Here is a 24096-nt window from a genome sequence, read left to right as displayed (position 1 = left end):
GACCTCCGTGCCTGAGTTGACATTCTCTTCTTTGGATAAATTTTTTTAAAAAGTAAGATAGCTTGAGGTCCATAGAGAGGAAGTCAGGTAATTAGGGTTAATTGGCAATAATTCAGAGTCCAAGCTTTGTTAGAGTCACTAGTAAAGTTTAAGAGAAAAAAATTTGGGGATTTCTACACTTTTCAGGGCTGTAAAAAGACAATATTTTTGTGAATATTTGGCCTAATTTGATTTTTTTAAACGGATCTATTAAGGATATATAATGTTTTAACCAGAAAGGTCGCAATCAAACTTTTTTTCATAGCGAACCACAAAATATACCTCTTAGGGTACTTGATACCCTAATAGCAAACATAGGGTAAGGCAGAAAAAAAATATTTTATACATAAGTATTCTTGTAGAAAAATTGGTTTATAGTATATCTGGGTTGTATTATTTCCAAGACATTTTCAAATTTTATTGTAAGCTTTAATTTTCTTGCGATTTAGTGAGAAATGATTTGACTTTCCTTGGTTTTGAGAAATATTCAAATTTACCGCTACTACAACTCACTCTTGTTGATTTGGTTACAGCATACTTTAACGCCAACTCAGTAAACTGTATTAATTTTGTTGACTTGTCAGATTTGTCATGTTTAGTGTTATTTTTGTTGAATAAATTGAGCAATTACTTAATCATGGTGGTCAACAATTTAGTTTTGCTTGCTCTAATTAGTGTTCTTCCTAGTCTATCTTTTGGATTTTACATTGGAATTGATGCTCATGCACAGGAATGTTTCTTTGAAAGGGTAACAAGTGGTACTAAAATGGGTTTAATGTTTGAAGTAGTTGAAGGTGGATTCCTTGATATCGATGTTAAAATCACCGGTGAGTTTATCTATTATTTTATATCTGCAAGACTTTTTTCATTGATATTTTTTTCATCACACTAAACTATATAGGTCCTGATAATAAAGTTGTCCACCAAGAAGAGAGAGTTTCATCTGGTAAATACACTTTTGCAGCCCATATGGATGGCGTCTATCATTACTGCTTCAGCAATGCCATGTCTACTATGACTCCTAAGGCTGTTATGTTTTCTTTGGATATTGGTGAAGCACCGAAACCAGAGACACCAGACAATGATACCTCACACAATAAATTGGAGGATATGATTAAAGAACTTTCATCTGCTTTAATAAGCGTTAAACATGAACAAGAATATATGGCTGTTAGAGATAGGATTCATAGATCAATCAATGAATCAACTAATTCAAGGGTTGTTTTGTGGGCCTTTTTCGAAGCAATAGTTCTATCTGCTATGACTTTAGGACAAGTATTTTACCTCAAACGATTCTTCGAGGTAAGAAGGGTGGTTTAAAATTTTTTTTCTAATAAAAACGTGTTCCACGGTATCTAAGATCTTATTTTCAATTTTTACTCATCAATGCATTAAAAGTATTTAAATTTGAAAAATAAAATTTTGATCATCTTTTTTGGGTGAAAAAATAGTTTATTCAACTTGTTCAATACATTGAGAAGGTAATGGCAGTGATTTCACTAAAGTTAAACAGCTTTCATACAGCTCATCATAAGCTTCATTCTTGCGAATCATGACCATAACACAGGGTCTTTTAACACCCATAGCAGCAGAAATGTCATAACGAAGAGGAACAAATGCAAATGGAATATCATTTTCTTCGCAAAGAACAGGTAAATGGCTGATCACATCAATTGGAGTTACATCGCCAGCAATGACAATGATACCTTTATCCCCCCGTCTAATTTGTTTTTGGACATTTTTTAAACCGGCCACAATTCCTTTCTTCTTTGCAGCTTTTTTGGTTAGTTTCAACAGCTTTTTGGTCATCTTTCTAGAAGCCATTGGCTTCGCAATAACTGAAACATAATTTAACTTGTCTTCATAGGCCAAATTCACAATGCTCGCTGGATCCGAGGTAGTATCACCATTCTCATCCAAGCGTGTTTTCTTTAAAGCTGATTCATCCTGAACTTCATCAGCTGTAGTTTCGGCTGGACGTTTCATTATTTGAAGTGGTCAACTAAAGTTAAATCACACAAAAAAATAAATTAAATCAAAGTCTACAATGAACTTAAACAAAAACAAATAAGATGGAAACCATGTGAGTTTGGAAATTTTACTGGAAAACCAATAGGCCACACTACATGCTCAGTTGCTATTAGCAACACGACCAAAAATCTTAAGTTTCCTTAGGATTACTCTAAATCCTCAATCGCTATACGGATATGTCAAACTTGATAAAACAGGTTCAATTGTTACGGATAGCTACTGATATTATTTAAACCATTTATCGATTTTAATAGTAAATCAATATTAAATTACAACAGTGGCGTCAAAATTCAATGATCACCGAAATTATGATTTATCTTGCGCCTTCCCATAATGGCGGTTGCTTCAAAAATTATTTTTAATGAAGATATATTGATTTTATTATAACAATTAAACAAAGCATAAGGATGCGACTGGTCGATGTATGTTAATTGAACATTCCAATTGCTTTATTTTTCATGTTTTTCTTATCTGGTTCTGTTGATACCCGAAATGTCATCAATTTTTGATCAACAATCTGACATCGACTTGACAAGTGTTCAAACAGGTCTCATTATAGTGATAGCAGTCATAGTTATAACTATTTTCATTTGGTGTTGTGTTTGCTGTATAATTTCAATGTGTAGTGGAGGTGCTGGAATAGATCAAGTGCGTTCATCCATGGTTTCTGTTTATCATTCATTATCAGCCGGAAAAAGATCAAACAGTTCAAATGTTCATTCGTCTCAACAATTAAATGATGAAGTTAGTCAACAAACTGGAGTTTTTTCAATCGCTTTGAACGACACCACACAAGGTCAAACTATTGACACTGCTGACAAAGAATCCAATCCAAGTGATTTAACAATGACTACATCAATGGAGACTGCTGGAAGATCATGTTTACGTCCTAAGCAAATGATTAAAATAAATAAAATGAAAAAATAACCATTGCTGTGTATAATAATCATGGAATGTATGAATTGCTTTGAAAAGATAGACGAGTGAAAGTGTTTGTGATGCAAATAAATTAAACATTTTGATTATAAAACAATCACAAGGCTTGAGACAATTAATGGCAGCTAAAGACTGATATTACATCAACGGGAAGGATAACTCTTCTTTAATTTCAGGTGCATCAATACAATTCCACCATCACAGTAACCAAATCAACGAATTTATTCTTAAATTGAACACAAAACACAAAATTTAGATCAAACAAAACAACTCGATTATCATCACTGGTTGCTGTTTGATGAGATCAACTTACCCGTAATATGAATTCAGCATAAATCAACCCATTTAAATTTAAGACCAGAATGTTTGCTTTCAATGTAATAATCGAATACATGTAAATAAATGTTTAAGTTCCATTCGATAGCCAATTTTTTGAAAATCTTTAAACAACTTGGAGCAATTTGTAAATCGTTCAATGAATTGTTTCGGGATAGCTTCTGCAGGTAAAATTGATGGCTGTAGGAAATTCAGACGAGCCTGTTTTATTCAAATATTTTAATATTTTTTAAATTTCTTCTATTGTGAACATCAGATGAGATTGCTTCAAATTTAAAAGTAAAATGATTCAGAAGAAATTAGTCAAGTAAAATAATACAATTGATTCAAATCAAACGAAATTGACTAATAAGATTTTAGATTTGTAACTAATGAAGAAACGGCAATAGATTCATGAATTGAGATGAGATTCATAATTTACAATAAAAACATAGTTGACTGCTTTCATAAAGTTACTTTTTTTAAAAAAATAAATAATTTTGATTTAATTAATGGCATCCACAGGATTTAACGACCATATTCCTATACTTTTTGAGGATAACATTAGAATTATCATCAAAATAGAGAACCATAATAGAAGTCAATTTGGTGGGCGCACAATTAGCTTTAGGCACTTTGTTTGGTTCCATTGTATGAACGAGTGTTTGAACTATGGCATGATTGGTGGCATTCATTTGAGCAGTGAGTGGGAAAGAACATTCGCCATCACAAAAGAATGCTGCATATCCATCGGGGGCAATTATCCAATCTTGCCACCCGAGATCTTTGAAGCTAACATATAAGCTCTTTTTTTGGCAACTGCGGCTTGAAACGAATTCCGTAAAATCTATAGAATAAAATTTAAATGAAATCTAGTAATCATTAAAATTAAATATTAACTATGCTAACTTACCATAATAAGGATTATGAGGTTTAAGAGCAGTCACTTCGTCACTACTTTTTGTATCTCTTTTTTTTCGATGCAGCAAATGGGATTGGCGTTCGAAGAAAGCAAGAACAAAAGGTCGCTTATCTTCAATAGGATCACTTAGCCCAATGTCCTTTGGGTCAAGCTCTTTACCTGAAATCAGATTGATGATTAGTTTTCATAATTGGCAAATGTGAATACAACTTACCAGTCGATAGCGAGAATACAGTCACATAAAGACCGAGATTGCTTAACGGATGATCAATCCATTCTTGAATGGCACCAGTGATATTAAACATTAGCCAGCCTTGTTTATAAGAAAAAGTTTTAGAATCTATCAAGCGAGATTGCCTGAAAACGGGATAAAATACATATTAATATATGATACAATTGATAAATCTCGTTTCACAAAGATAACTCACTGATTATCAAGATCAGTGATCATATCAATATTTATCTTGAGGAGATCAAATATTGCAGTTGAAGAACGAGTTGCGCCTAGGAACAATCGTAACTCAGCACTTAAGACTTTACTGCCTGGAGCTATTTCCCTTGTATCAAACCAGAGATCAGACTCTTCATCATGTCCAACATGCGTCACATGTATTGGAACTAAAAAGAAAGGAAAGGAAAAAGAAGAGAGAACAAATTAGTTATCACATAATCAAATCCCGCCAAAGTCAACATACATTTACTAACAAAGCTGACAATTACATCTGACTCGTTAAGAGCTTTAACACTTGTTCTTCTTAAAACTTCGCCTTCAACGATAACAGGATGAGAATCATCGCAATCAAGATTAGCCGTTTCTTCATTGAAAAACGATTGATACAAATTTTGAAGGTAAACGGATGAAAACAAATCTGTAACAGAGTAGAAAAGAAAAGAGAAGAAACAATTGGATGTAAATGATTGCAGAATAAAAAAAATAAGGTAAATTATGAATAGAACCAAACAACTATGTAAACTTGTTCATCATTCCACACCATGGGACATCACACAGAGATAAAGGTACGGATAAAGAAAGAACGAAGTATTTTCGTCGCCAAAGCATAAGAATCACAAAAATAAACATTAAAAAACACTTACCTTTTCTCTTTGGTTTTGGTCTATGATCTAATCCGAACAGATTGAGCATCTGATATTGAAGTTGCCGCTTTTCTGCGGCCGGTAGAAGCTTGTAAGCAATACTTTGATCATAACTGGCACCAGAAAGTTGCAATGCAAATAAAACTTCAATCAAATTAAAGACACCAATGAAAGACTTGATTGTAAATTTCATTGTAAATTCATCAAGCAAACGATATATCGAGTTTCGGCTTGACGTTTCATTATTTAAAGTAGTCAGCTAAAGTTAAATCACACAAAAAAATAAATTAAATAAAGGTCAACAATGAATTTCATTGAATGAAATTAAACAAAAACAAATAAGATGGAAACCATGTGAGTTTGGAAATTTTACTGGAAATTTCATGTCAATTTGGGTGCGCCACAGTGGCGACACTATTCGCTTGCTAGCGAACTACAAATGTGTATTATGATCAAATTCAATTTACAAGCTAAATTTTATACAACATACTTTATTTATATTTTAATACATTTTAAATTTGAGACCAGAATGTTTGCTTTCAATGTAATAATCGAATACATGTAAATAAATGTTTAAGTTCCGTTCGATAGCCAATTTTTGAAAATCTTTAAACAACATGAAGCAATTTGTAAATCGTTCAATCAATTGTTTCGGGATAGCTTCTGCAGGTAAAATTGATGGTTGTAGAGACTCTTTTCCTTTTTAACATATGCTTTAGTTATTTGGTCAATTAACTCACGTTCACTTTCACAATGTATAAACCTCAGAGTTACCAGATTTGCTAGTGACCTCGAATGAATGAGAAGTCGAAAAACAGATTAACCATTAGATGAGTGGGTGAAAGTGTTTGTGATGAAAATGAATCAAGCAACAGGAACTTTCCTCTTTGTCTTTGTAAATAAAATGTTCTCTTTCTGAGAATCAAGTTAAAATATATTCCATTTTTTCGACCAAATTAACAAAATTACCAGTGTAAATCAGCTTGGAAAACGATTCATCTGTAACAGAGTAAAATTATTATTAACATTTATAGTCATTGACTTATTTACCATTTCATAACTTACTCAATAGAATCTCAGGAACAGAAAAAATCTCTAATAAAGAGTTTTGGTATTTTGTTTGACTCATCTCGTAAGCATTCTTGATTTTTTCAAGACTACTTGCAACTTTTTGTACAGTTGCAACATCGAATCTACGATTTTCAACAGAGGAACCTTTAAAAATGAGCAACATTCCAAAATTGGTTGTTCTGTTTGGATTTGTGTGTGTAAAAGATGGAATAATGGCTAAATCAGCAAACAATGAGGTTAGTAAATAGATTAATCCCACCATTAACCGAGATAAACAGGAGCTCATATGTAAAATTAGAATATCAGTTGACTTGAGACATTCAATTGAGGCAATCAATTGTGTAAGAATACTTTTAATAACATCCTGTTCTTGTAGTATAATTGTTAACGATTTAGAGCCTTTTTCATTTGAAATTTCTGTCAAATGACTAAAATATGGATCAATGATGACAAAATTTCTACCTTCAGATGAATAAATGCTCGTTTCACCTTTAACAATCATTCTTGATTCCAGATGATGAAACTTATTGGAAATTAAAGAAGAAATCGCACTCAATTCAGGTCCTAAAATGTATTTGAATTGTGTGGCATCATCAGATAATATGTGAGTTATCAAAGAGTTGAATCTGTCCAAAGTTTTTTCGTTAGCGGCTGAAGATGCGATTTCTGTAGCCGGCATACAATCACTAGAGTCAGTAACCAAATTATAAAGATGAAGTAAATATTTGTCCACAAATTTTGAATTTGTAATCCTATTGAATCCAGAGCCAAACGTAAGTTTCATCTTTGATATATCAACTGGACTAATGGTTGACCAACGATTCAAAATATTTTCTGCTTCATCACGGTCGTATAAATTTTTGAGAATTACAGTAATTCTTTCAAAACTGATTTGTTCATCTTGTTTACGTTTTTCGTAGCTTTCTTGGCTACATACTGCGTTCAAAAGAGCATATAAATAATATTTGAACATACATAAGTGCTTAAAATCCAAATCTTGACCAGAAGTTAGTCGAAATCTATCAGAAACTGTGAAAGTATGATATCTCTTCAAGTAAATCCGAGTGATGGCCTTTTTGGTTTTATTAAGAGAAAGGTAAATTTTCTCCCTTTGAGGATCATTATAAATGTCTAAGTTCCGTTCGATAGCCAATTTTTGAAAATCTTTAAACAACTTGGAACATTCTGTAAATTGATCAATGAATTGTTTCGGAATAATTGTTGCAGGTAAAATTGATGATTGTAAAGACTCCTTTCCTTTTTGAATGTATGTTTTAGTCAGTTGGTCAATTAAATCACGTTTACTTTCATGTAGCTTGATACACACGGCATAAACCTCAGAATTACCAGATTTACTAGTGACCGGTTTGAAGAATGAAACCTCGGAAAACAGATTAGTCATTAGATAGGTGAGTGAAAGTGTCTGCGATGAGAATAAATTAAACATTTTGACAATGAAACTACCACCAGCCTTGAGACAATTAATGGCAGCTAAAAACTGATGCAATATCAACGGGAAAGATAACTCTTCTTGAATTTCAGGTGCATCGATACAATTGATGCCACCATCCCCAGTAACCAAATCAACTGGTTTATTTCTAAATTTATCAATAATACTTTGCAAAAATGCCACATCTAACAAGTCGCCGCGATTATCATCACCAAAAAACCAATGATCATAGAATTTCACATGCTTGATGAATCTATCATCGCCAATTGCTGTTTTGATTGCATCAACTTGCTCGTAATATGGATTTAGTGTTGAAGCAGCCCAGTTAAATTTGAGACCAGGATGTTTGCCTTGAATGTAATAATTGACTGCATGTACAAATGAGCCTGGAGCTTCGCACAGAAACAACGCATTCACTTCATTGAGATCTTTTTTAGATTCACTTTCTAAATCCAACACTGGAAAAGACGTGATAATCTCTGTTAATTTGCACCATGCTCGAGTTAATAGTTCATTCTGAATCTTATCACGAATTTCTTTGAGCACAAAAGATGTTAAATCAGTTCGATTGGTATGTTTATTCCAGGAGATTAAATCCTTATCATCTAAAAGAGTTCGAGTGCAATCTAGATCATGTCTAAACAATGAACCACAACGAAATTCCCATGGCGGCCAAGTCAAGAAATCATCGAGATTCTCCAATGTATCCAAATTTTTAAGATTAAAAGTGAATCTTTTATCAAAAAGTTGATCGATGTTAGTCGCGTAATCCATATCATGAAGTGAAATGAGACTGCTATTATCAAAAGTCACAAAACTGAAAGAAAATAAAAAAAAGTTAAAGCATGAATGCATAATGTCATAAGACTTTAAGTTTATAATCTTGTTCATTAGATTAGATACATACTCACGTTAATTAAACTCTTCCAAGTTATCAACCCATAACACATAATCAGGTCTGCATAAAATATTCAGGACGAACGAGTTTTCCAATATTAAAATACTGTTTACTTTAGTAACTAGAGTAATTTTTCACAAAAATGGCTATTCTTACTACAAACATGTGAAATCCTAACCGTGAAAATAACTGCATCATTAAAAAAATTCAAAAATTGAATGATAAAAATACTTTTACAGCGGATAATTTTATTAATTATTTATGATTCTTTTCTTTTCAGATTTATATTGAATCATGCATTAAACAACAGTATCTCAGCCAAAAAGTATAAAAAATAGCAAAAGTAAAAAATTTACAGATTAGCAAAATTATTTAAATATTAAATCACAGTTAATAATGAAAATATTGATCGCTAGAGTCAGTGTCGTTTCTATTTAAAAATATTCAGTATTAATAAAATTGTGACTTCATGTTCTGAATGGCGATGAAGTTTAAAGGATTTGTTTAATGGCATTCATTGATGAATTTTACTTTGAATAAATGATTTTGTTGAAAGTTCATCTCAAATTGCTAATGCTAGAAAAACATGATTATTTGAAGAGCTTTGTAAATTGTGAACATTGAACTTGAGTGAGAGTTAAAGTTAGCAATAGTCGATCATAAACGAGGTAAGATTTCGGGCAATTGGTTGAGTAAAAAACGTGAAGATTAAAAACTTTGTTCCTAATCAAATTATCTATATTTTATCTTTGATTCCTTCTTTCAGCTTTTTCTTGTGAATGCTTAAGAAAACTTCCTTTTCGATTGTAATCGGTTCCATGTCAAGATGTTTATGAATAAAGCTTAATGAAAGCGCTGAAGTTAAATCATGTGCGGTAAAAAAATTACGAGATGAATTGGCACCAATCATGGCCCGGACAGCCCAAGGCATAACAAATGGAATATCAGTTTGGTTGTAATGAACTGTGTTCTTGATTGTGACCACTTTTCGCTCAATTTTATTGGCTTCGATATCATTTGTTTCCCCATCGTCTGAACCTTTGGAGCTCTTGTCATGATGATTTCCACGGAGACTAGAAAACTCGCCTGGATGATCAAAACTGTTAACTTGGAGAAGCTGTTTGATGGCTCGAAGGTTGGCCTTTGTGTGAAAAGATTGAGTATTAATAAATAAAACTGGTTGAGTGACCATTTCAAAGTTTTCCTTGTGAATTGGGTACATCCAGGCATCTAAGCAAACGCCTACTTTGAAACGTAGCTCAGTGGAAAGTGTCATCAGTGTTGTTGCACCACCAAATGAGTGTCCCATTATTACGGCAGAATCTATGTCGATGAGATTTTCAAACTCAGTAGGATCTAGCATGGGATCTAGAAGATTTTGTACTTCATATCCAGCATTAAGCGCTTCCAATAGATCTAGTGTTCTGATGCATTCTTTAACTCTCCGATGAATTTGTTTATTTCTCAAATTATATCGACCTTCTTTGATGGGTAAATAGGGAATCCAGTCCGTTGTTATGTGAGGAATTATAGCTGAATTAGACAGCGCTTTTGGAGGCAAGTAATTTGGATCATCGATTTCATCATAACCCTCTTCTTCGTCGTCAGTAAATTTGAGAGGTCCATCAACTGAATTTATGTTCATGTTTGAACCTGACATTGGCATCCGAGTTTCCTTGGCAAAGAAAGTACAGCAAGCTGATCCATCTCGATGTTCAACAGCTAAAAAATATCAAAGAGAAATAATAAAATATAAATTTTTGGTCAAAAATTTGAAATCAAAAAAGATCATTCCATTATAATTGGCCTTCAAAAAGTTAATGCACTTCATGTCTATTGTTAAATAAAGGAAAATACTACAAAGACCATTAAAAAGTGAAGGTTGTAATTTTAGACTGAAAAAAGTAGGAAAAGTAAATGTTTGCTGTAACAAAGCGCAAATACTTTGATAATTTTACGTCTTTTATAACCAAATTGAATATTTTTCATCTTGTTAATGAACTATGAGTAGGTTAAAATAATTTCTTACCCGCAACTATGAATCCATGAGAAGCCAGATCGAGACATAAAGCTGAATAGCTCGACCGACAAGCTCCTACTCCATGTGAAAACACAATTAATGGCATTTTTCGATCTTTCATTGGCTTCGCCTTGGGTAGGGCTGGAATGAAAACATCCCCAGTGTACCATCTTAAAATTTTTTTGAAAGGTGACCAGTTAATACCACCGACAGACATTAATCCTTCCCGATAATTTTCATGAGGTAGCCAATTTGGCCACATTAAATGTTGACTTTTAATGGGTACAGTATCAGCTGCTGGATAGTAAAGTCTCACCATTATACCAGATATCCGAGAAAATCCAATCATTATATCACGAAAGCCAACATTCTGATATGGTCCTGTAGGCAATGGGATATGGCGACGACCATTGGTGGTTAAACAACGATCACGGGTAACTTTTATTGTTTTAGTCATGTTTCTGATTACTTTGGAGGCCAGTTTTTAGGCAGTTTATCACAAATGGCAGATTTTAAATGAAACAAACTATGAATATCACTCAAGCTTTTAGTAAACTAAAATGAGTCGAAAGTGAGTGACAAAAATAAAAGGGGAAAATAGAGATAGTTATTATTAGACAATTACCAAAGTATATTGATATTTGCACTGAATGCTTGGATAAAGCGTTGAAAAGGATGGGTTGATTTGCAAAAGTGAAATCACTCAAAAAAAATGGAAAGTGAGATAAATAAGGTTACCAAGACATGGTTTACTTTTAAGTTTACAACAATAACAGCTCCAAAGCAACTGCAGAGATGAACAAGACAAGTTAGAAGTTGTTCTTGATGATAAAGTGGTTTCTAATGAAGATAATAATGGAGGCCCGAGTGAGTACAAATAAATCTTTAAATGAACTGCAAGTATGAAATTTGAAAAGTACTGGACTATAAGATAAAAGGGATCTGAGATTCGTGTTTAACCCAAATTTGACAGCTGCTTTGACCACCAAAAAACACCAAACATAAAACACAATCAAGATAACATGACTATACAATCTTAAATAATTATCTTCAAGATGAACAATAGTTTAAATCATTTGCTGTTTCTCACTTTTTGACAAATTTGTTTCACAAGCTTGGAATGAAGTAAATTGAAAATATGAAATAATATGAAAAGGGATGATAATAAGTGGCATAACTAACTGATAAAAGGTTGTTCATATTCAAACAGAAGATTCAGACAAAAGGTGAGAGAAAAAAGGTTGACAAAACAAAACATAAAACTCACCTTAGAATTGCATCATTTGATATTCAAAGATTTCAGCTGAAGAGTACATAGACATGGTTGAAGTATGGAATTTGTTGACTAAAGAGTAAGAGCTAATAAACAACGATAAACAACTGGTTAAACTGATGAGATGGTAATGATGAGATAAACTCCTTATTATGGATTTAAGCAGCTTTTCAGTTCAGAATAGCTGTTGGCAGGGTGTATTTAAAATTTCTATTTAATTTACAACCATTATGATAATTAACTTCCTACTGGTTATTATCTGGACAAGATAGTCTGAATAATGTAAAACTGATTAACAAATTATAAGCAAAAATTCAACAACACATTGTAAACAATAACCCATCACCTATTGAGCTTCCTTCGCATCATATGTTTTGGACTGCTAAGACCTCTCTCTCTGTTTGGCTTCAAATCCAATGTTTGTCTGTTTGGTTACACATGTAAATATTTTCGGTAGCGTAATAAACCCATTAATCTTTGAGCTATTTATATTCATAGCGTTATTCATTCTAGCGAAATGTCTTAAAATTTACAGTTTAGTTCAATGATCAAATTTAAAGACCATTAACAGAGTATTGTTTTCATTAAATTAAATTAAAGTTACCGGTGCAAAGTTTTAATAAGAAAAACATGAGTAAATTGGGATTTGATTGAATCACGATTCGAATCAATTCAACTTGGTTGTAAAACAATGAAATTTATGCAAAATAGTTTGTAATTGTGTAAGTTGAAAAGTAAACCTGTTTTTATTAAATAAACTGACCGGTGCAAATTGAGTTGATTACCAATGAAGCAAATAGAGTAACTTTCTCGCCCAAATAAATCACAATTAATTTTCAAGTGATAATTAACCGTGTCATTTCCTAATCTGTTTTATCTTAATTGGGTGACCGTGATTGATTTTGTCCATGGAAACACCGCCTTGAACTATATTAGAGATTGATGTGATACTGAAAAAGAATAGTAAAATTTGAATGCTCATTGTGTTTGATAATGAGCACAAATTAGAGGAATCGGTATTGATTGCAAACAGAATAAAGCTTAATTTATTAAGTTAAATATGTATTTACACATCTTACAAGATTTAAAGATCACTGAGAGGACATCAAAATACAAAAGTTCACTTTTCTATTTTGATAATCATTGGACTGAATTTGGGTTAAAATTGCACAAAATCGCAGTTATAGTTTATCAATCCAACAATAATCAAGGTAGAAACAGTTTTCCGAGTTATTAAATCGATAATTTAACCGAAAGTGAAAGTATATTTTCCACCGAAATTTTGGAAATGGAAAGGATTAAAGCCATTGAATCCTTGATTGGCTTGCGATTCTGGGTCTAATGGATCTTCACCTGCATCAAATTTTCGTCTCTTTTCTGGATCAGTAAGAACTTCTTTGGCCGAAGCTATATCAATAAATTTCTTTTCCGCAGATTTTTTCTCGTCTCCTTGGAAATTATCAGGATGCCATTTTTGGGCTAATTTACGATAAGCTTTCAATATATCTTTCTTGTTCGCATTCCTAGGTAAAAAAACGAATAAAAGATAATTAAAAATTGTACAGACAGGTAGAAAATTTTAGCTCAAGTTATTTTGAATATGATAAGTGCAGTGATTAATCTTTGAGTAGCAAAATTACCTTCTGACTCCAAGAATTTTATAATAGTCTCTTGCTTGTCGTTGGCGGCCTTTAACAGCTTTCAAACCCTCTTGGGCTCTTTTAAGATCTGGTTCAATTTCACGGGCTCGCGCATAGTCCGATTGAGCTATAAAATATAAATTTTTCATTAAATAAACGAGTTTTCGCTAGAAATTTGAGCTTGAATTACCGTTTTCATAATCATCGTTGTTTAAATATGCATCAGCTCTATCACAGAGAGTAGCGGCATCATTTGGATCAAGTTCTAAAGCTTCAGTACAAACTTCTATGGCTTTTGTAGGGTTGTCGAGCTGTGGAAATAAAAATAAACCATAGTTATTAGAACAAAAATTACATCAAACCAAAAATGAAATGAACCACTTACCTTGGTAAGGCAATGACAAGATTTTTTCTTTATTAACTGTACAATATTCGTTACTCCTGATTCAACTTTAAGAGCTGCGTTGGACTTTTCAACACATTCAGCAAATTGTTCAGTTTGCGAGAAATCGTTCATTGATTTAAAATGACCAGCTAACTTTTTGACTTTTTTATAATGTTCCCAACAGTTTTTATGATCTGGATCAAGTTTAAGACATTCCCTGATGGTTGTCAGAGATTCTTCAACATCCCCAATTTCATAATGGAGTTTACTTAACTTTAAGTAGCCATCAGTGTTGTCTACTTTTAATTTAGTAGCTGCCCTTAAATCACTGATAGCGTTGAAATAATCAGCAACATTTTCAAAACATGTAGCTCTCATTTCTCGTAATTTGACATCCCATGGCAATTCGTGAATTAATTTTGTTATCACATCAATTGCCATAGGCCATGCACCGTCATCATAATACATGTAAGCAGTTTGTAGATCGTGTTTGATTGGTTCTATAGATGTATACAAACGTGTGGCTTCTTCATTATAAGGGTCATTACGCAAAACCCATTCAAGATCTATGTGAGCTTCATCAAGATATCCTTGCTTCATCAGAACTCCTCCACGTTGCAAACGCGCCGATAGAAAATCTGGCTTCAATTGAATGACTTGATTTAAATCTTCAAGAGCTGGTTTAGACTTTCCCAATGCCAGATATACTGTTGCTCTTTTGAAGTACGTTAGATAATTTTTAGGATCCGCCTCTGCAAAATTAAACAATGCAAGGATATGATGATTTGAAGTTGGACAGTGGAATCAAAAAATATATTCTTACCGACAGCAGCATGATAATGAGACAAAGCATCACTATATTGTCCTCTGGCTACCATTTGCTTCCCCAATTCGAGGTGGCTTTCAATTTCATCGCTGGATAGACTATCCAGACCTATTAAAATAAAGATTAAAGTGAAATATTCATTAGCAGATCTCTAACAAAATATGACCAACTCAAAAATGATTTTAAAAGACAACTATGAACACAACATAATGGTATCTAATGACAGCAACAATTAGTTGCTAAAAATTAAAATTTACTCACCATCGAAGCTATTTAAAATAAGAAGCATCCAGATAGACATCAAATTTGTATAACAAACTCTTTCGAGCAAAGTATTTATCACTGGTAATTGATATATATACATTTTGTCAGTATAATCAAATTAATGTTATGTTACATTCAATGTCCAAAGAGAAGTCCAGGTGATCAGAGACTGTATAACACTAATAAACACATCAACAGTCAGATCAATGAAGAAAACTGAAATCAAATGGGAAAAATTTAATTCATCGTCATTCAAATAAAAACAGCTTCTAGTTAGAGTTAAAAGAATTAAGCTCTTTAAGCTAAAACTTGACAACAAACTAGATATACATGTGTTGAACTGTGATTGGCTGTTTTGACAACAGGAAGAAGCGCCAAAATGAAAATATTTGAATTTTTTCTGGTTAATCTCAACCAGAATCTACTTTTCCTATCTAATTCAATACAAAAAGTATAATAAATATATAAATTTGAATTCTAATAAATTTTTAACAATAAGTATACTAAAATAAGAATGATATGTATGTTAATCAATTGTTAGAGTTCCTTTTATTAACTTTGTCTGGCCATATCAATGCAACAAAATTCATTTAAAGGGCGGTCCATGAGTAGGGTTTGATTTGTAAACGTTTAATTTTTAAACCACTCAATATTTAAGAATCTTATTTATGTTATCGGACTAATCACACTCTGAGGCTTCTGAGTCTTATTATTTCCAGTTTTTTGTTGCTTGAAAATTTTGGTTGCATTAATAAAATTATTAAAAATTACCTGCAAATCAATAAAATATTGGTTTGAAATCCTACCAACAATTAATTTAACCTAGTTATTTAATACATCTAATAATATAACAGATTTTCCATCTAAAAAAAACAGTATTTTGAGCAGCTGAACATACTCATGTAAAAAGAATGAAATTATGCAGCATAGACTCAGATGACAAAAGATGTTTAATTTCAATGATAACTTTTTAAATGTCAGTTTTTTGAGCACTCAAGTACAATATTTGCAAAGAGCGTTGAAACCTCCATTAACTTTCGCACTCAAAATTTTTCAATAACGATGAATGAAATGACAAAAAATCAGATACATCAATGTTAATAAGTAAGTCATTTTATCCCCTCTGTACGCACTCAATATAACTGACGATTATGGAACTAATGTTGAATCTTAGCTTGTTAAATGACGATTATTAGGCCACTCAGGTATACTTTACCAATGTTTCAATCGATCCAAAATAGCCTAAATTTGGGTTAAAAGATAATAATTGTGATATTCTTGGTTGAAAGGATGTTTTATAAAGCTGTTTCAAACCAACAGTGACGTATTAAATAAGGGGATTTTTAATCAAGACAATGATTGAACAAATATTTGTTTATCATTTAATGTTGAATTATTACAAATGATTTGAATTTAAAAAAGGCTCAATTATCACAAATTGATAAAATAAGAAAAAAATAATAGTTGATTGAATTAAAAAATTTAAAGACGGCATTTTTTAACATGGTTGGTCTTTTTGCATTTGAAGGCTTCATTGAATGGAGCAAAATGTTTGACTATAAAATTGACTGGAGTTCTTTCAATTTTATCATTTGAACAGAACATCTGAAATTGAGAAAAAAAATAAAATTAATTGGATATTTTCAACAAGTTATCATAGATTGAAAAGTATAATCAGAAATCGATTTAAAGTGATTCTTATCCGGCAATAGAATAGGATCTTTCAAGAGTTTGCCAAAATTGAATAAATTTCATTCTGATGACAGATACAATTTTGAATGGTTTACCTGAGCATATGATATGAAGAATATTTGCTCCAGTGAAAAGTTTTTAATATCTTTTGGTATCCTAACATCTCTTGAGTTTGCTACTAAATCATTGAATGCTTCAAATGAAATTCGCAATCCTTCAACATCACGAATAACTTGTTCCAATGATCTATTGTTTAAACCAACAATTGAATCATAAACATTATCAAAACACCTTGAATTAGTTTGATAATCGATAGACCCTTTCGTTGTCCACCAATTGCGTTTAGCACCGTTCTCATCAATCTCTGATCCTTGCAAATCAATGGCAGCAATAATGTCTCTACCGATTATTGAGCCAATTGCTCCATAATTGATTGGTAATGGTGCGTCGGAATTATAAATTGGTGTTTGTAAAAACCCAGGACTGTAGACTATAAATTGAAAAACACAAAAAACAATCGACAATTAAATAGTGAAATTAAACAAGAAAAAATCATCCGACTTACCTAATTTCAAGTTTTCTTGGTCAAAGAAGCTATCAACAGAAAGTATACCAGGAACATCGCTAAACAGAAAAAAATGAATTAAATCATCATGATTGCTGTTTTGTTGAGGGAATCAAAATGTGTTGCTCATTGTCAATGAACATACAAATTGATGATTGTAATGTACTTACGGGTTTGGTATTGGTTTGGTAAATTTCTGTCTCAATCGTCTTAATTCTTTATAAGTTTGTCCTGTAATTACATCTATTATACTTCCAAGATATTTACGATCAGAATAATCGGGAATGTCTGAATAATATTCTTCGACTTTATCCTTTTTGGCGATCCAATCATCATAACCTACCAAGCCTTCAATTTTTTCAAGCTACAGATGCAAAGAGAAACAAATATTAGAAAATGGATATTTTTATCATAATTGAGACAATTTGATCGAACCTTTCTCTTAATACGATTTTTCATCTCACGATCTTTATCGGCCATTGAGATAGTTTGCAAGTTATTGATTAAGTAGGTTTTAATTGTCTTCACAATTGTAGCCACTCTATTTCGCGAAGTCGAGTCAAAATATTTTTCAACATACAGTCGCTTTAATGCATGACTGTAATATTTAAATGTTGCTTGTAAACAATATTTTTCACGATTCACTTCATCAACAGGCAAATCATTTAAGTGTCCTCCATATTGGGAAACAAATTTCCAACCAATATACGTAGTAATTACTCTGCAAAAATAGTAAAATAATGTTAACATCTAATTGTTACCTGGAAACTTGTTTCAATAGTAACTTACTTGTTTGAGGTAGTCGATAATATTTCATCAAGTCTCTTATAATACGATTGGTGAGATAATAAGATGGGTTCAGTCTTGGATAAAGTAATATTAACGGTTCCAAAAATTTCTCTCAACACGAATTCCCATGGAATCTAAAATGAAGAAATTTGATAATAAGTAAATTGATTTTGAGATGTCTTAAAATTTTAAAGCTTACCTTTCGTTCAGGACTAGTTTCAATGAGCTCACCAAGACTCATATATTTATCTTCAGATTTATCCATCAATGCTGCTGAATAGGCTTTAGCAAGTTCCTTTTCAAACGCAACAACCTCATCAATTAATTGGTTATTTAGCTGACCACGTTTTCGGCCCATTTTTTCAACCCAACCTCTTATTGATGCTTTGTAATCCTCAACTTTAGTATTGATGATATCAGTAGTATTATCGCTCTCTTTCAATGTGTCCCAAATGCTTGAGTATTCAGGCAGATCAATCTAATTGACACAAAAGAAAATTAAAAATAAGTGTTAATTCTGTGTCTGTACTTCAACTATGAAAATATAACAAACCTTTAAAATATATTTAGTTCTATATTTCGGGTTAACTATTACTGACATGCCAATGATCCAGTTGCCATTCCATTCAGTTCTAGCCTTAACATAGCTATCAGTCCAGTTAACAGAGGCCTTGACTAAATCTTCAGAGTCTGAACTTTCCGAATCTCCATTCTCAACATTAACTGTAGTTGTTTCCTCCTGGTTGCTCGAAATTAAAGGCCATCCTCCAATATCTTGTAACTCCTCATCAAGCCATTTAGCTGCATAATAAGGCGCTGATATGAAGTGATAAAAAAATACGGAAGATTAAGAATCGATTTGTAAAAAATAACCAACTAAAGCGTCTTACCTGCATCGAGACAGTTTTTATAAAAAGTGGAAGCAAGTTGAACAGGAACCGGACTGCGAACCAAACTTGTTCCTAATAGAGCTGTAAATTGAAATGAACAAAATCGAATTAATATAATTAAATCATCATTTAAAAACAATAAACTGGTAATTAACAGAAAAATAAAATCACATTTTAGCTTATTTACGTTTTAAGAGGGAATAATTTCAACCATTGAGTAACAGCTAAAATTTTGAGAGGTAAATTCAATTTAGATTTTACTGATTTACATTTTTAATCTGTTCATTGTCATCATTTTATTTCACCTTGAAATCCAAATTTCAACCTTTCCATTATTATAAATCAGTCGCTAAAAGCTGGTTTCATCAATTGATTAACTAACTACTCGAGGAAAATTTTTAAGGTTATTTACTTTAGTAGAAAATTTCCAATCGATTTGAAAAACTCATTGTATTCTTCTCGATTAATTTGTCATTTATTTGCATTGACATCACCAAAATTCAAGAACAATAGATTCAGCAAATCAGTCAATCAATATTGAAAATGAATTGTTATGAGTAGGTGAAATCATCAACAATTTTTTAAAACAGAAACCAGAAGCATTAAGAAAAATCAGACTAACGCTGAACTAACCCTAACAACGATTGAAAGAAAGCTCAATTAAGGGAAAATTCATTCGATCTGATTAACATATTCGATACTCTAAATGAACTGATAATCAAAGGCTGAAATCAAACCTTTCGACTGTTAGGAGTGAAATGATTTGATTGTTGGTATTGTAAAGAATGTAAAATTTGAATGAATCAATCTTTTCACAAGGTGATGGACAACATATTGTTGGCTTGACCAAATATATAATTTTTTTCAATATTGTTTGTCTTGTATTCAACCTTGATTGTTATCATTATTATTGCTATTAATGTTGTCATTTGATGCACTTAAACATGTTAGCCTTGACTAGTGAATCTTTATATACATTATTACCTGGATTTACAATTAACTATTGCTTACCACTCGAAAAGGTAAACCAAAAAATTGTCCCTCAACTATTATCATCAAATCTATTCATTAGTAAATTAAGAATAAAGCCTTAAAAATTGATTTAACCCTCTAGGTTTGTTATTAACATTTTCATCATAACACTGTACAGATTATTTCAATTCAACTAATAATATATTATTTGGGTATTGATTGTGGTTAATATTAGCAGTTAAACATGCGAAAGAGGAAAGATAAATTGAAAAATACAATTTTCAAGTCATTTTGTTATTCCAACTTCAATCCACCAACAATCGAATCAATTTTGATGCTGTAAGATTGATCAAGCCATGAGATAGAATCAGAATCTTTACCTTTACTAATTATCATTATCTAGACTAATTATTGAAATTGTCTCACAATGAATCACAACGTAAAAGTCAGTTAGTTGAGAGCAACCAGTTAAAAGTCACCAATCAGTTAATTTCAAACGGCTGCTTCAAGCAACTCTATTGATAAAGAATCAACATGTTTAAATATGAATTGATAGTTTAATTTAGCTGCTATTTTGATTATAAAAAATGTAAAACTAAAGCTGTAAACTGAAGCTATCAGCTAATTGAGATGAAAAAAATTGTTACAATAATCGATCAAGTTATTTAGATCGCAAGTGAATCCGGTTTTTGTGTATTTAAAAACTAAAGATTACACTTAATGCAACAAAGTACTGGCTATTGGATCAATTAGACTGTCCAGGCTATTTAAAGATCATCAAAGTCATCATTTTTCCACTCAATTTTTAATCAGTTAACTGGGTAAAGTTGCCTTCATTTTCAAGCGGACACTTTTCCTTGTCAGCTGACCAATTGAATAACCACCGAATAACCATTAAAATGATTTTGAACTTACTCTTAATTTGTTTAATTAAAGTTTCTTGCAGTTCATGTTTAACTGAATAATTCCTTGGCTTTTCCAGGATAATCCATTTACCACAGGCGAGTGAATAAAGATCATTACAAGCATCAGAATCTCTATCAAGATATTTTATCATTTGTTTACCTGCAAATAAAGGAAAAAATTAATATTCAGCAAAAAGGTTAATCAAAATTATGTAAATGATTGAAATCACAGTTGAATCGAGTTGGTAAAGGTTTAATTACAGTTAGATTCAGGTTTTTTGTCTCAAGATATTTCAATGGGTTTTTTTGTCTCGATCACTGATGATTAGCTTTTTGCTAATTGTGAGAAAGATTGATCAGTAAATCAGACTTGATTATTCGAGTATAATAAAAAACACTTATCCAATCAAGTGAAACGTATGACAATCAATTCACGGTTAAACCAACCATTAGTAATTTAGTTTAATCACTTTCTCTCCTTCCTTCCAAATCAAGTCCTAACAGTTTATTGGAGTTAAAGAGTGAAAATCCTCAACCACCCACAAATTATTACAGTTAACCCCATTAAAATTTGTCCATTATTTATTGATATCATTATGATTACGTATTTTTTTGTTTGTAAATTACATTTTCACTACAATTCAATAGTCATTTACAATCAAAAATGTCTAACGTTTTAAGACAATCAAAGGTTGTATTGTTTATAAATCATAACCTTAACCTTAGTCAAATATTAATCATAAACACTCCATCATTAAAAATTATCATTAAACATAGAAACTGATTTGAAATTGTTTAAAGTCAATAATAAAAATAATTGATTGCAAGCTCAATTTAAATGTTAAACTTCCCTCAACCAGAAAAAAAAACATTGGGATGGACGTTCAGAAAAACTGGTTAAAATCTGGTTAATTCCTGGTAAACTTGGTCAATGTCATTTTTAATCGAGATTATGACGATTTAGATGATTGTGACGAAGTGAATTGCTAAATAGCTTTGAAGGAAAATGATTATAATTTACTGATTTTCTGTTTACATCTTCAATGTATGCTTCAAACACTTGTAATACCAAAGGCATTGCTTTAACCGCACAAGGCTTTTCTCGTTTTTTCACCAATAATTATCTTAACCATTTGTTGCTATTAAACAAAAATTGCTAATTCAATGTTTTTGCGATAGAAATGCTCAACAATTTATGACATGATTAAGCTAACTAAGATGACTTATCGACAAACATTCATAATACAGTTGTATAAGTGTTATGTACGGCTCTATTTGTGTTTACAACTCTAACTGACAATCAGTGATTACAAATTGATTGACTAAATTACAACCTGAAACTGGTTAAATTATTGAAAATGGTCAAACTTACCGGAAGCTTTACATCCTTCTGACCTGCAGATTCCTGTTAAAACACAGCACAAGAAAAGTGATATTAGTCCGAGGGAAATAAACGTTAATTATAATCAACTAACCTATCTTTTTATTCTCATTGCCCGATTTAGCGACTAATAATATGACCAGAAGTACTAAAACAAAAGTTGCAAAAATGGCATAAGCCCACTTTTTCCCCATTTTGATGGTGTCGAGTTTATTTTAAAACTTATATAAATGGATGGGAATATTAACACTACTTCAATATATCCAATAGTAGGGCACAGCAGATTAGTAGTTAATTAGTCCACAAATACATAGATTATATGAATTGGTTGATAAATTAATCCATTGTGAATGGTGAGTCGATTGGTGAACAAATCCGGTAACGCTGAATTGAACAAAATCAAAACAAGCCGATGTTAATATAAAATATAACTTTTCAAGACAATTCAGTAACTCTGGATACTGACTTTTTTCACATGAGTGTTAATCCAATTGGGTTGATGTTGGCGTGGTTCACAAATAATCAACAGGCAATGTGAAATGGGGAAAAAATAACAAAAGTTAGCTAATGGAGGTAATACAGAAAACGAAAAGATATCTTTAAGATGGACAGTAATTTTTCCTTATTGAAAGTGTGATTACCAGGTTGAGTCCATGATCAGCTTATACAAGTCAACTTTCTCTTCCCTTCTAAACAAGTTTGCTACTCAAGACTTGCGGGCATTCAATGGTTAATTAGGAAAAGAAGGAGAAGAAGATGAAAAAGAAAGAGAAGATTAAAGGTAGACAGAAAAGGAATAAAGAGTGAGAGAAGAGAAAGAAATAAACCAAGAAATAAGGTAAAGGCAAGATTAGTTAGTGTAAAAAAGAGAAGGAAAAAATTGAAAATCCATTGAAATTTCAGTTTGATTGACGGTGATTTTCATGATGATCACTACTAACCTTTCTTCACTTTGTCCCAATCATCATTTTATCATCTCTTTCTTTATTCTCTCTCTCCCTCTATCTCTGGTTATCGCGACTCGAGGAACGAGTTATCACCTTGTAATACGAGTTTCTGGAAACATTAACACAGGAAAGTAAAACCTAAATTCAAGATTGGAGGAAATAACTCAAAGACGAACACGATGGCTTAAGTGGAGTCAGTGTCACTGTTGGCTCAGCTGTTGTTGGTGAACACAGATTAAACAGAGAGATTGAAGCGTGAGTTATCCGTAAAAGGTTACTTTGCAAGTGTTTGAAATGAAATTTGTTTACGATCGATTCGTGTTGACACCAAATTTTAATAGCATTTTGTGGGTGAATGAGAAATGATCAAGTGAAGAGAGGGAAATGGAGAGAGAGGGAGGTTGAAAGAGAGAGAACGAAAGTTGAAGATAAAGTGATTTTGGGTTTACTTGTTGTTTGCTTGCAATTGGAGAAACTTGATTCGGCTTTGACCGGAAAAATCGAAACAAGTTATTAACTGCTAATCTTGATCTCACAATTTACCTGTCTACTGTTAATCTATCTTTCTACTTTAGTGTCTATTTAGTTGTTTCATTCCCTTTCCTTAATCTGAAAAATTTCCTTCTAACCTCCTTTAGGATGTCTTTTTACTTCATTTTTTCACTTCACTCCAATCTATCGTTTCTGTTGTTTTTTTCACTCTCTTCAGTTGTCGCTTACATTTCGCTATTTCTTTCACTATTGATTACTAATTGTTACCATGTAATTGTAAAGTGTTAACCATTAATCC

At 31.9% G+C, this 24096-nt stretch overlaps 7 protein-coding genes across 15 annotated transcripts; 1 reads left to right on the top strand and 6 right to left on the bottom strand.

Moving 5' to 3' along the window:
• Positions 1 to 615: 615 nt before the first annotated feature.
• On the top strand, positions 616 to 1393 carry LOC107366165 (transmembrane emp24 domain-containing protein 2). The gene is made up of 2 exons (XM_015933741.3): positions 616 to 866; positions 941 to 1393. Exons 1-2 carry the CDS (start codon positions 677 to 679, stop codon positions 1357 to 1359), a joined length of 609 nt encoding a protein of 202 aa, XP_015789227.3. The 5' UTR covers positions 616 to 676; the 3' UTR covers positions 1360 to 1393.
• Positions 1394 to 1470: 77 nt separating this feature from the next.
• On the bottom strand, positions 1471 to 2025 carry NHP2 (NHP2 ribonucleoprotein). The gene has a single exon (XM_015933742.3). The coding sequence runs from the start codon at positions 2023 to 2025 to the stop codon at positions 1492 to 1494; it is 534 nt and encodes a 177-aa protein (XP_015789228.1). The 3' UTR covers positions 1471 to 1491.
• A 1521-nt stretch (positions 2026 to 3546) lies between these two features.
• Positions 3547 to 5775, bottom strand: LOC107366169 (bone morphogenetic protein 7). Its single transcript, XM_015933749.2, has 6 exons — positions 5339 to 5775; positions 4939 to 5112; positions 4672 to 4861; positions 4458 to 4600; positions 4235 to 4402; positions 3547 to 4168 (listed from the first exon to the last, which is right to left on the bottom strand). Exons 1-6 carry the CDS (start codon positions 5529 to 5531, stop codon positions 3831 to 3833), a joined length of 1206 nt encoding a protein of 401 aa, XP_015789235.1. The 5' UTR covers positions 5532 to 5775; the 3' UTR covers positions 3547 to 3830.
• Positions 5776 to 5809: 34 nt separating this feature from the next.
• Positions 5810 to 8871, bottom strand: LOC107366167 (cap-specific mRNA (nucleoside-2'-O-)-methyltransferase 2-like). 2 transcript variants are annotated; one of them, XM_015933743.3, is made up of 3 exons: positions 8767 to 8871; positions 6404 to 8676; positions 5810 to 6337 (listed from the first exon to the last, which is right to left on the bottom strand). In XM_015933743.3, the coding sequence occupies exons 2-3, from the start codon at positions 8631 to 8633 to the stop codon at positions 6261 to 6263; spliced, it is 2307 nt and encodes a 768-aa protein (XP_015789229.2). In that variant the 5' UTR covers positions 8634 to 8676; positions 8767 to 8871; the 3' UTR covers positions 5810 to 6260. The 2 variants fall into 2 exon arrangements, with proteins under 2 accessions (XP_015789229.2, XP_015789230.2); XM_015933744.3 differs by having other exon boundaries at positions 8771 to 8871.
• A 117-nt stretch (positions 8872 to 8988) lies between these two features.
• Positions 8989 to 12447, bottom strand: LOC107366168 (platelet-activating factor acetylhydrolase 2, cytoplasmic). Of its 6 annotated transcripts, none has more exons than XM_089267206.1 (4): positions 12045 to 12433; positions 11531 to 11891; positions 10787 to 11332; positions 8989 to 10479 (listed from the first exon to the last, which is right to left on the bottom strand). In XM_089267206.1, exons 3-4 carry the CDS (start codon positions 11232 to 11234, stop codon positions 9494 to 9496), a joined length of 1434 nt encoding a protein of 477 aa, XP_089123332.1. In that variant the 5' UTR covers positions 11235 to 11332; positions 11531 to 11891; positions 12045 to 12433; the 3' UTR covers positions 8989 to 9493. The 6 variants fall into 6 exon arrangements, with proteins under 6 accessions (XP_089123332.1, XP_089123329.1, XP_089123330.1 ...); XM_089267203.1 differs by having other exon boundaries at positions 11516 to 11750; positions 12045 to 12410; XM_089267204.1 differs by having other exon boundaries at positions 11516 to 11891; positions 12045 to 12314.
• Positions 12448 to 13073: 626 nt separating this feature from the next.
• P58IPK (dnaJ homolog subfamily C member P58IPK) lies at positions 13074 to 15426 on the bottom strand. The gene is made up of 6 exons (XM_015933812.2): positions 15163 to 15426; positions 14899 to 15009; positions 14076 to 14827; positions 13881 to 14001; positions 13691 to 13817; positions 13074 to 13573 (listed from the first exon to the last, which is right to left on the bottom strand). The coding sequence occupies exons 1-6, from the start codon at positions 15263 to 15265 to the stop codon at positions 13297 to 13299; spliced, it is 1491 nt and encodes a 496-aa protein (XP_015789298.1). The 5' UTR covers positions 15266 to 15426; the 3' UTR covers positions 13074 to 13296.
• A 1098-nt stretch (positions 15427 to 16524) lies between these two features.
• Positions 16525 to 23730, bottom strand: LOC107366227 (neprilysin). Of its 3 annotated transcripts, XM_089267202.1 has the most exons (14): positions 23301 to 23643; positions 23001 to 23071; positions 22454 to 22611; positions 22351 to 22383; positions 20989 to 21138; positions 19102 to 19182; positions 18765 to 19027; positions 18411 to 18689; positions 18212 to 18345; positions 17858 to 18143; positions 17593 to 17786; positions 17423 to 17481; positions 16953 to 17347; positions 16525 to 16770 (listed from the first exon to the last, which is right to left on the bottom strand). In XM_089267202.1, exons 3-14 carry the CDS (start codon positions 22551 to 22553, stop codon positions 16648 to 16650), a joined length of 2097 nt encoding a protein of 698 aa, XP_089123328.1. In that variant the 5' UTR covers positions 22554 to 22611; positions 23001 to 23071; positions 23301 to 23643; the 3' UTR covers positions 16525 to 16647. The 3 variants fall into 3 exon arrangements, with proteins under 3 accessions (XP_089123328.1, XP_089123327.1, XP_015789297.1); XM_089267201.1 differs by lacking the exon at positions 23001 to 23071 and having other exon boundaries at positions 23301 to 23730; XM_015933811.3 differs by lacking the exon at positions 23301 to 23643 and having other exon boundaries at positions 22454 to 22743; positions 22826 to 23040.
• Between the last annotated feature and the right edge of the window lie 366 nt (positions 23731 to 24096).

The sequence above is a fragment of the Tetranychus urticae genome, chromosome 2 (assembly GCF_039701765.1).
Source record: "Tetranychus urticae isolate SD_2017Ah chromosome 2, NJAU_TeUrti_SD_1.0, whole genome shotgun sequence".
Taxonomy (NCBI): domain Eukaryota; kingdom Metazoa; phylum Arthropoda; class Arachnida; order Trombidiformes; family Tetranychidae; genus Tetranychus; species Tetranychus urticae.
The sequence above is the reverse complement of the archived record's forward strand: the minus strand, read 5'-3'. Positions and strand labels throughout refer to the sequence as shown.

Excerpts from the sequence above, each read along its gene's own strand:
- LOC107366167 (XM_015933743.3), bottom strand. The coding sequence starts at position 8,633 with ATGGATTACGCGACTAACATCGATCAACTTTTTGATAAAAGATTCACT. Across the intron at positions 6,338-6,403 it reads TGTTCCTGAGATTCTATTGA|ATGAATCGTTTTCCAAGCTG; the intron begins GTAAGTTATGAA and ends ACTCTGTTACAG.
- LOC107366168 (XM_015933746.3), bottom strand. The coding sequence starts at position 11,234 with ATGACTAAAACAATAAAAGTTACCCGTGATCGTTGTTTAACCACCAAT. Across the intron at positions 10,480-10,786 it reads TCATGGATTCATAGTTGCGG|CTGTTGAACATCGAGATGGA; the intron begins GTAAGAAATTAT and ends GATATTTTTTAG.
- P58IPK (XM_015933812.2), bottom strand. The coding sequence starts at position 15,265 with ATGTATATATATCAATTACCAGTGATAAATACTTTGCTCGAAAGAGTT. Across the intron at positions 15,010-15,162 it reads TATTTTAAATAGCTTCGATG|GTCTGGATAGTCTATCCAGC; the intron begins GTGAGTAAATTT and ends TTATTTTAATAG. Across the intron at positions 13,574-13,690 it reads AAAATTCTTGGAGTCAGAAG|GAATGCGAACAAGAAAGATA; the intron begins GTAATTTTGCTA and ends TTTTTTACCTAG.
- NHP2 (XM_015933742.3), bottom strand. The coding sequence starts at position 2,025 with ATGAAACGTCCAGCCGAAACTACAGCTGATGAAGTTCAGGATGAATCA.
- LOC107366169 (XM_015933749.2), bottom strand. The coding sequence starts at position 5,531 with ATGAAATTTACAATCAAGTCTTTCATTGGTGTCTTTAATTTGATTGAA. Across the intron at positions 4,862-4,938 it reads TGTCAGCTTTGTTAGTAAAT|TTCCAATACATGTGACGCAT; the intron begins GTATGTTGACTT and ends CTTTCTTTTTAG. Across the intron at positions 4,403-4,457 it reads TGTATTCTCGCTATCGACTG|GTAAAGAGCTTGACCCAAAG; the intron begins GTAAGTTGTATT and ends ATCTGATTTCAG.
- LOC107366165 (XM_015933741.3), top strand. The coding sequence starts at position 677 with ATGGTGGTCAACAATTTAGTTTTGCTTGCTCTAATTAGTGTTCTTCCT. Across the intron at positions 867-940 it reads TATCGATGTTAAAATCACCG|GTCCTGATAATAAAGTTGTC; the intron begins GTGAGTTTATCT and ends TAAACTATATAG.
- LOC107366227 (XM_089267201.1), bottom strand. The coding sequence starts at position 22,553 with ATGGGGAAAAAGTGGGCTTATGCCATTTTTGCAACTTTTGTTTTAGTA. Across the intron at positions 19,183-20,988 it reads TTTAATTAAACAAATTAAGA|CTCTATTAGGAACAAGTTTG; the intron begins GTAAGTTCAAAA and ends TTCAATTTACAG. Across the intron at positions 19,028-19,101 it reads TAAAAACTGTCTCGATGCAG|CGCCTTATTATGCAGCTAAA; the intron begins GTAAGACGCTTT and ends ACTTCATATCAG.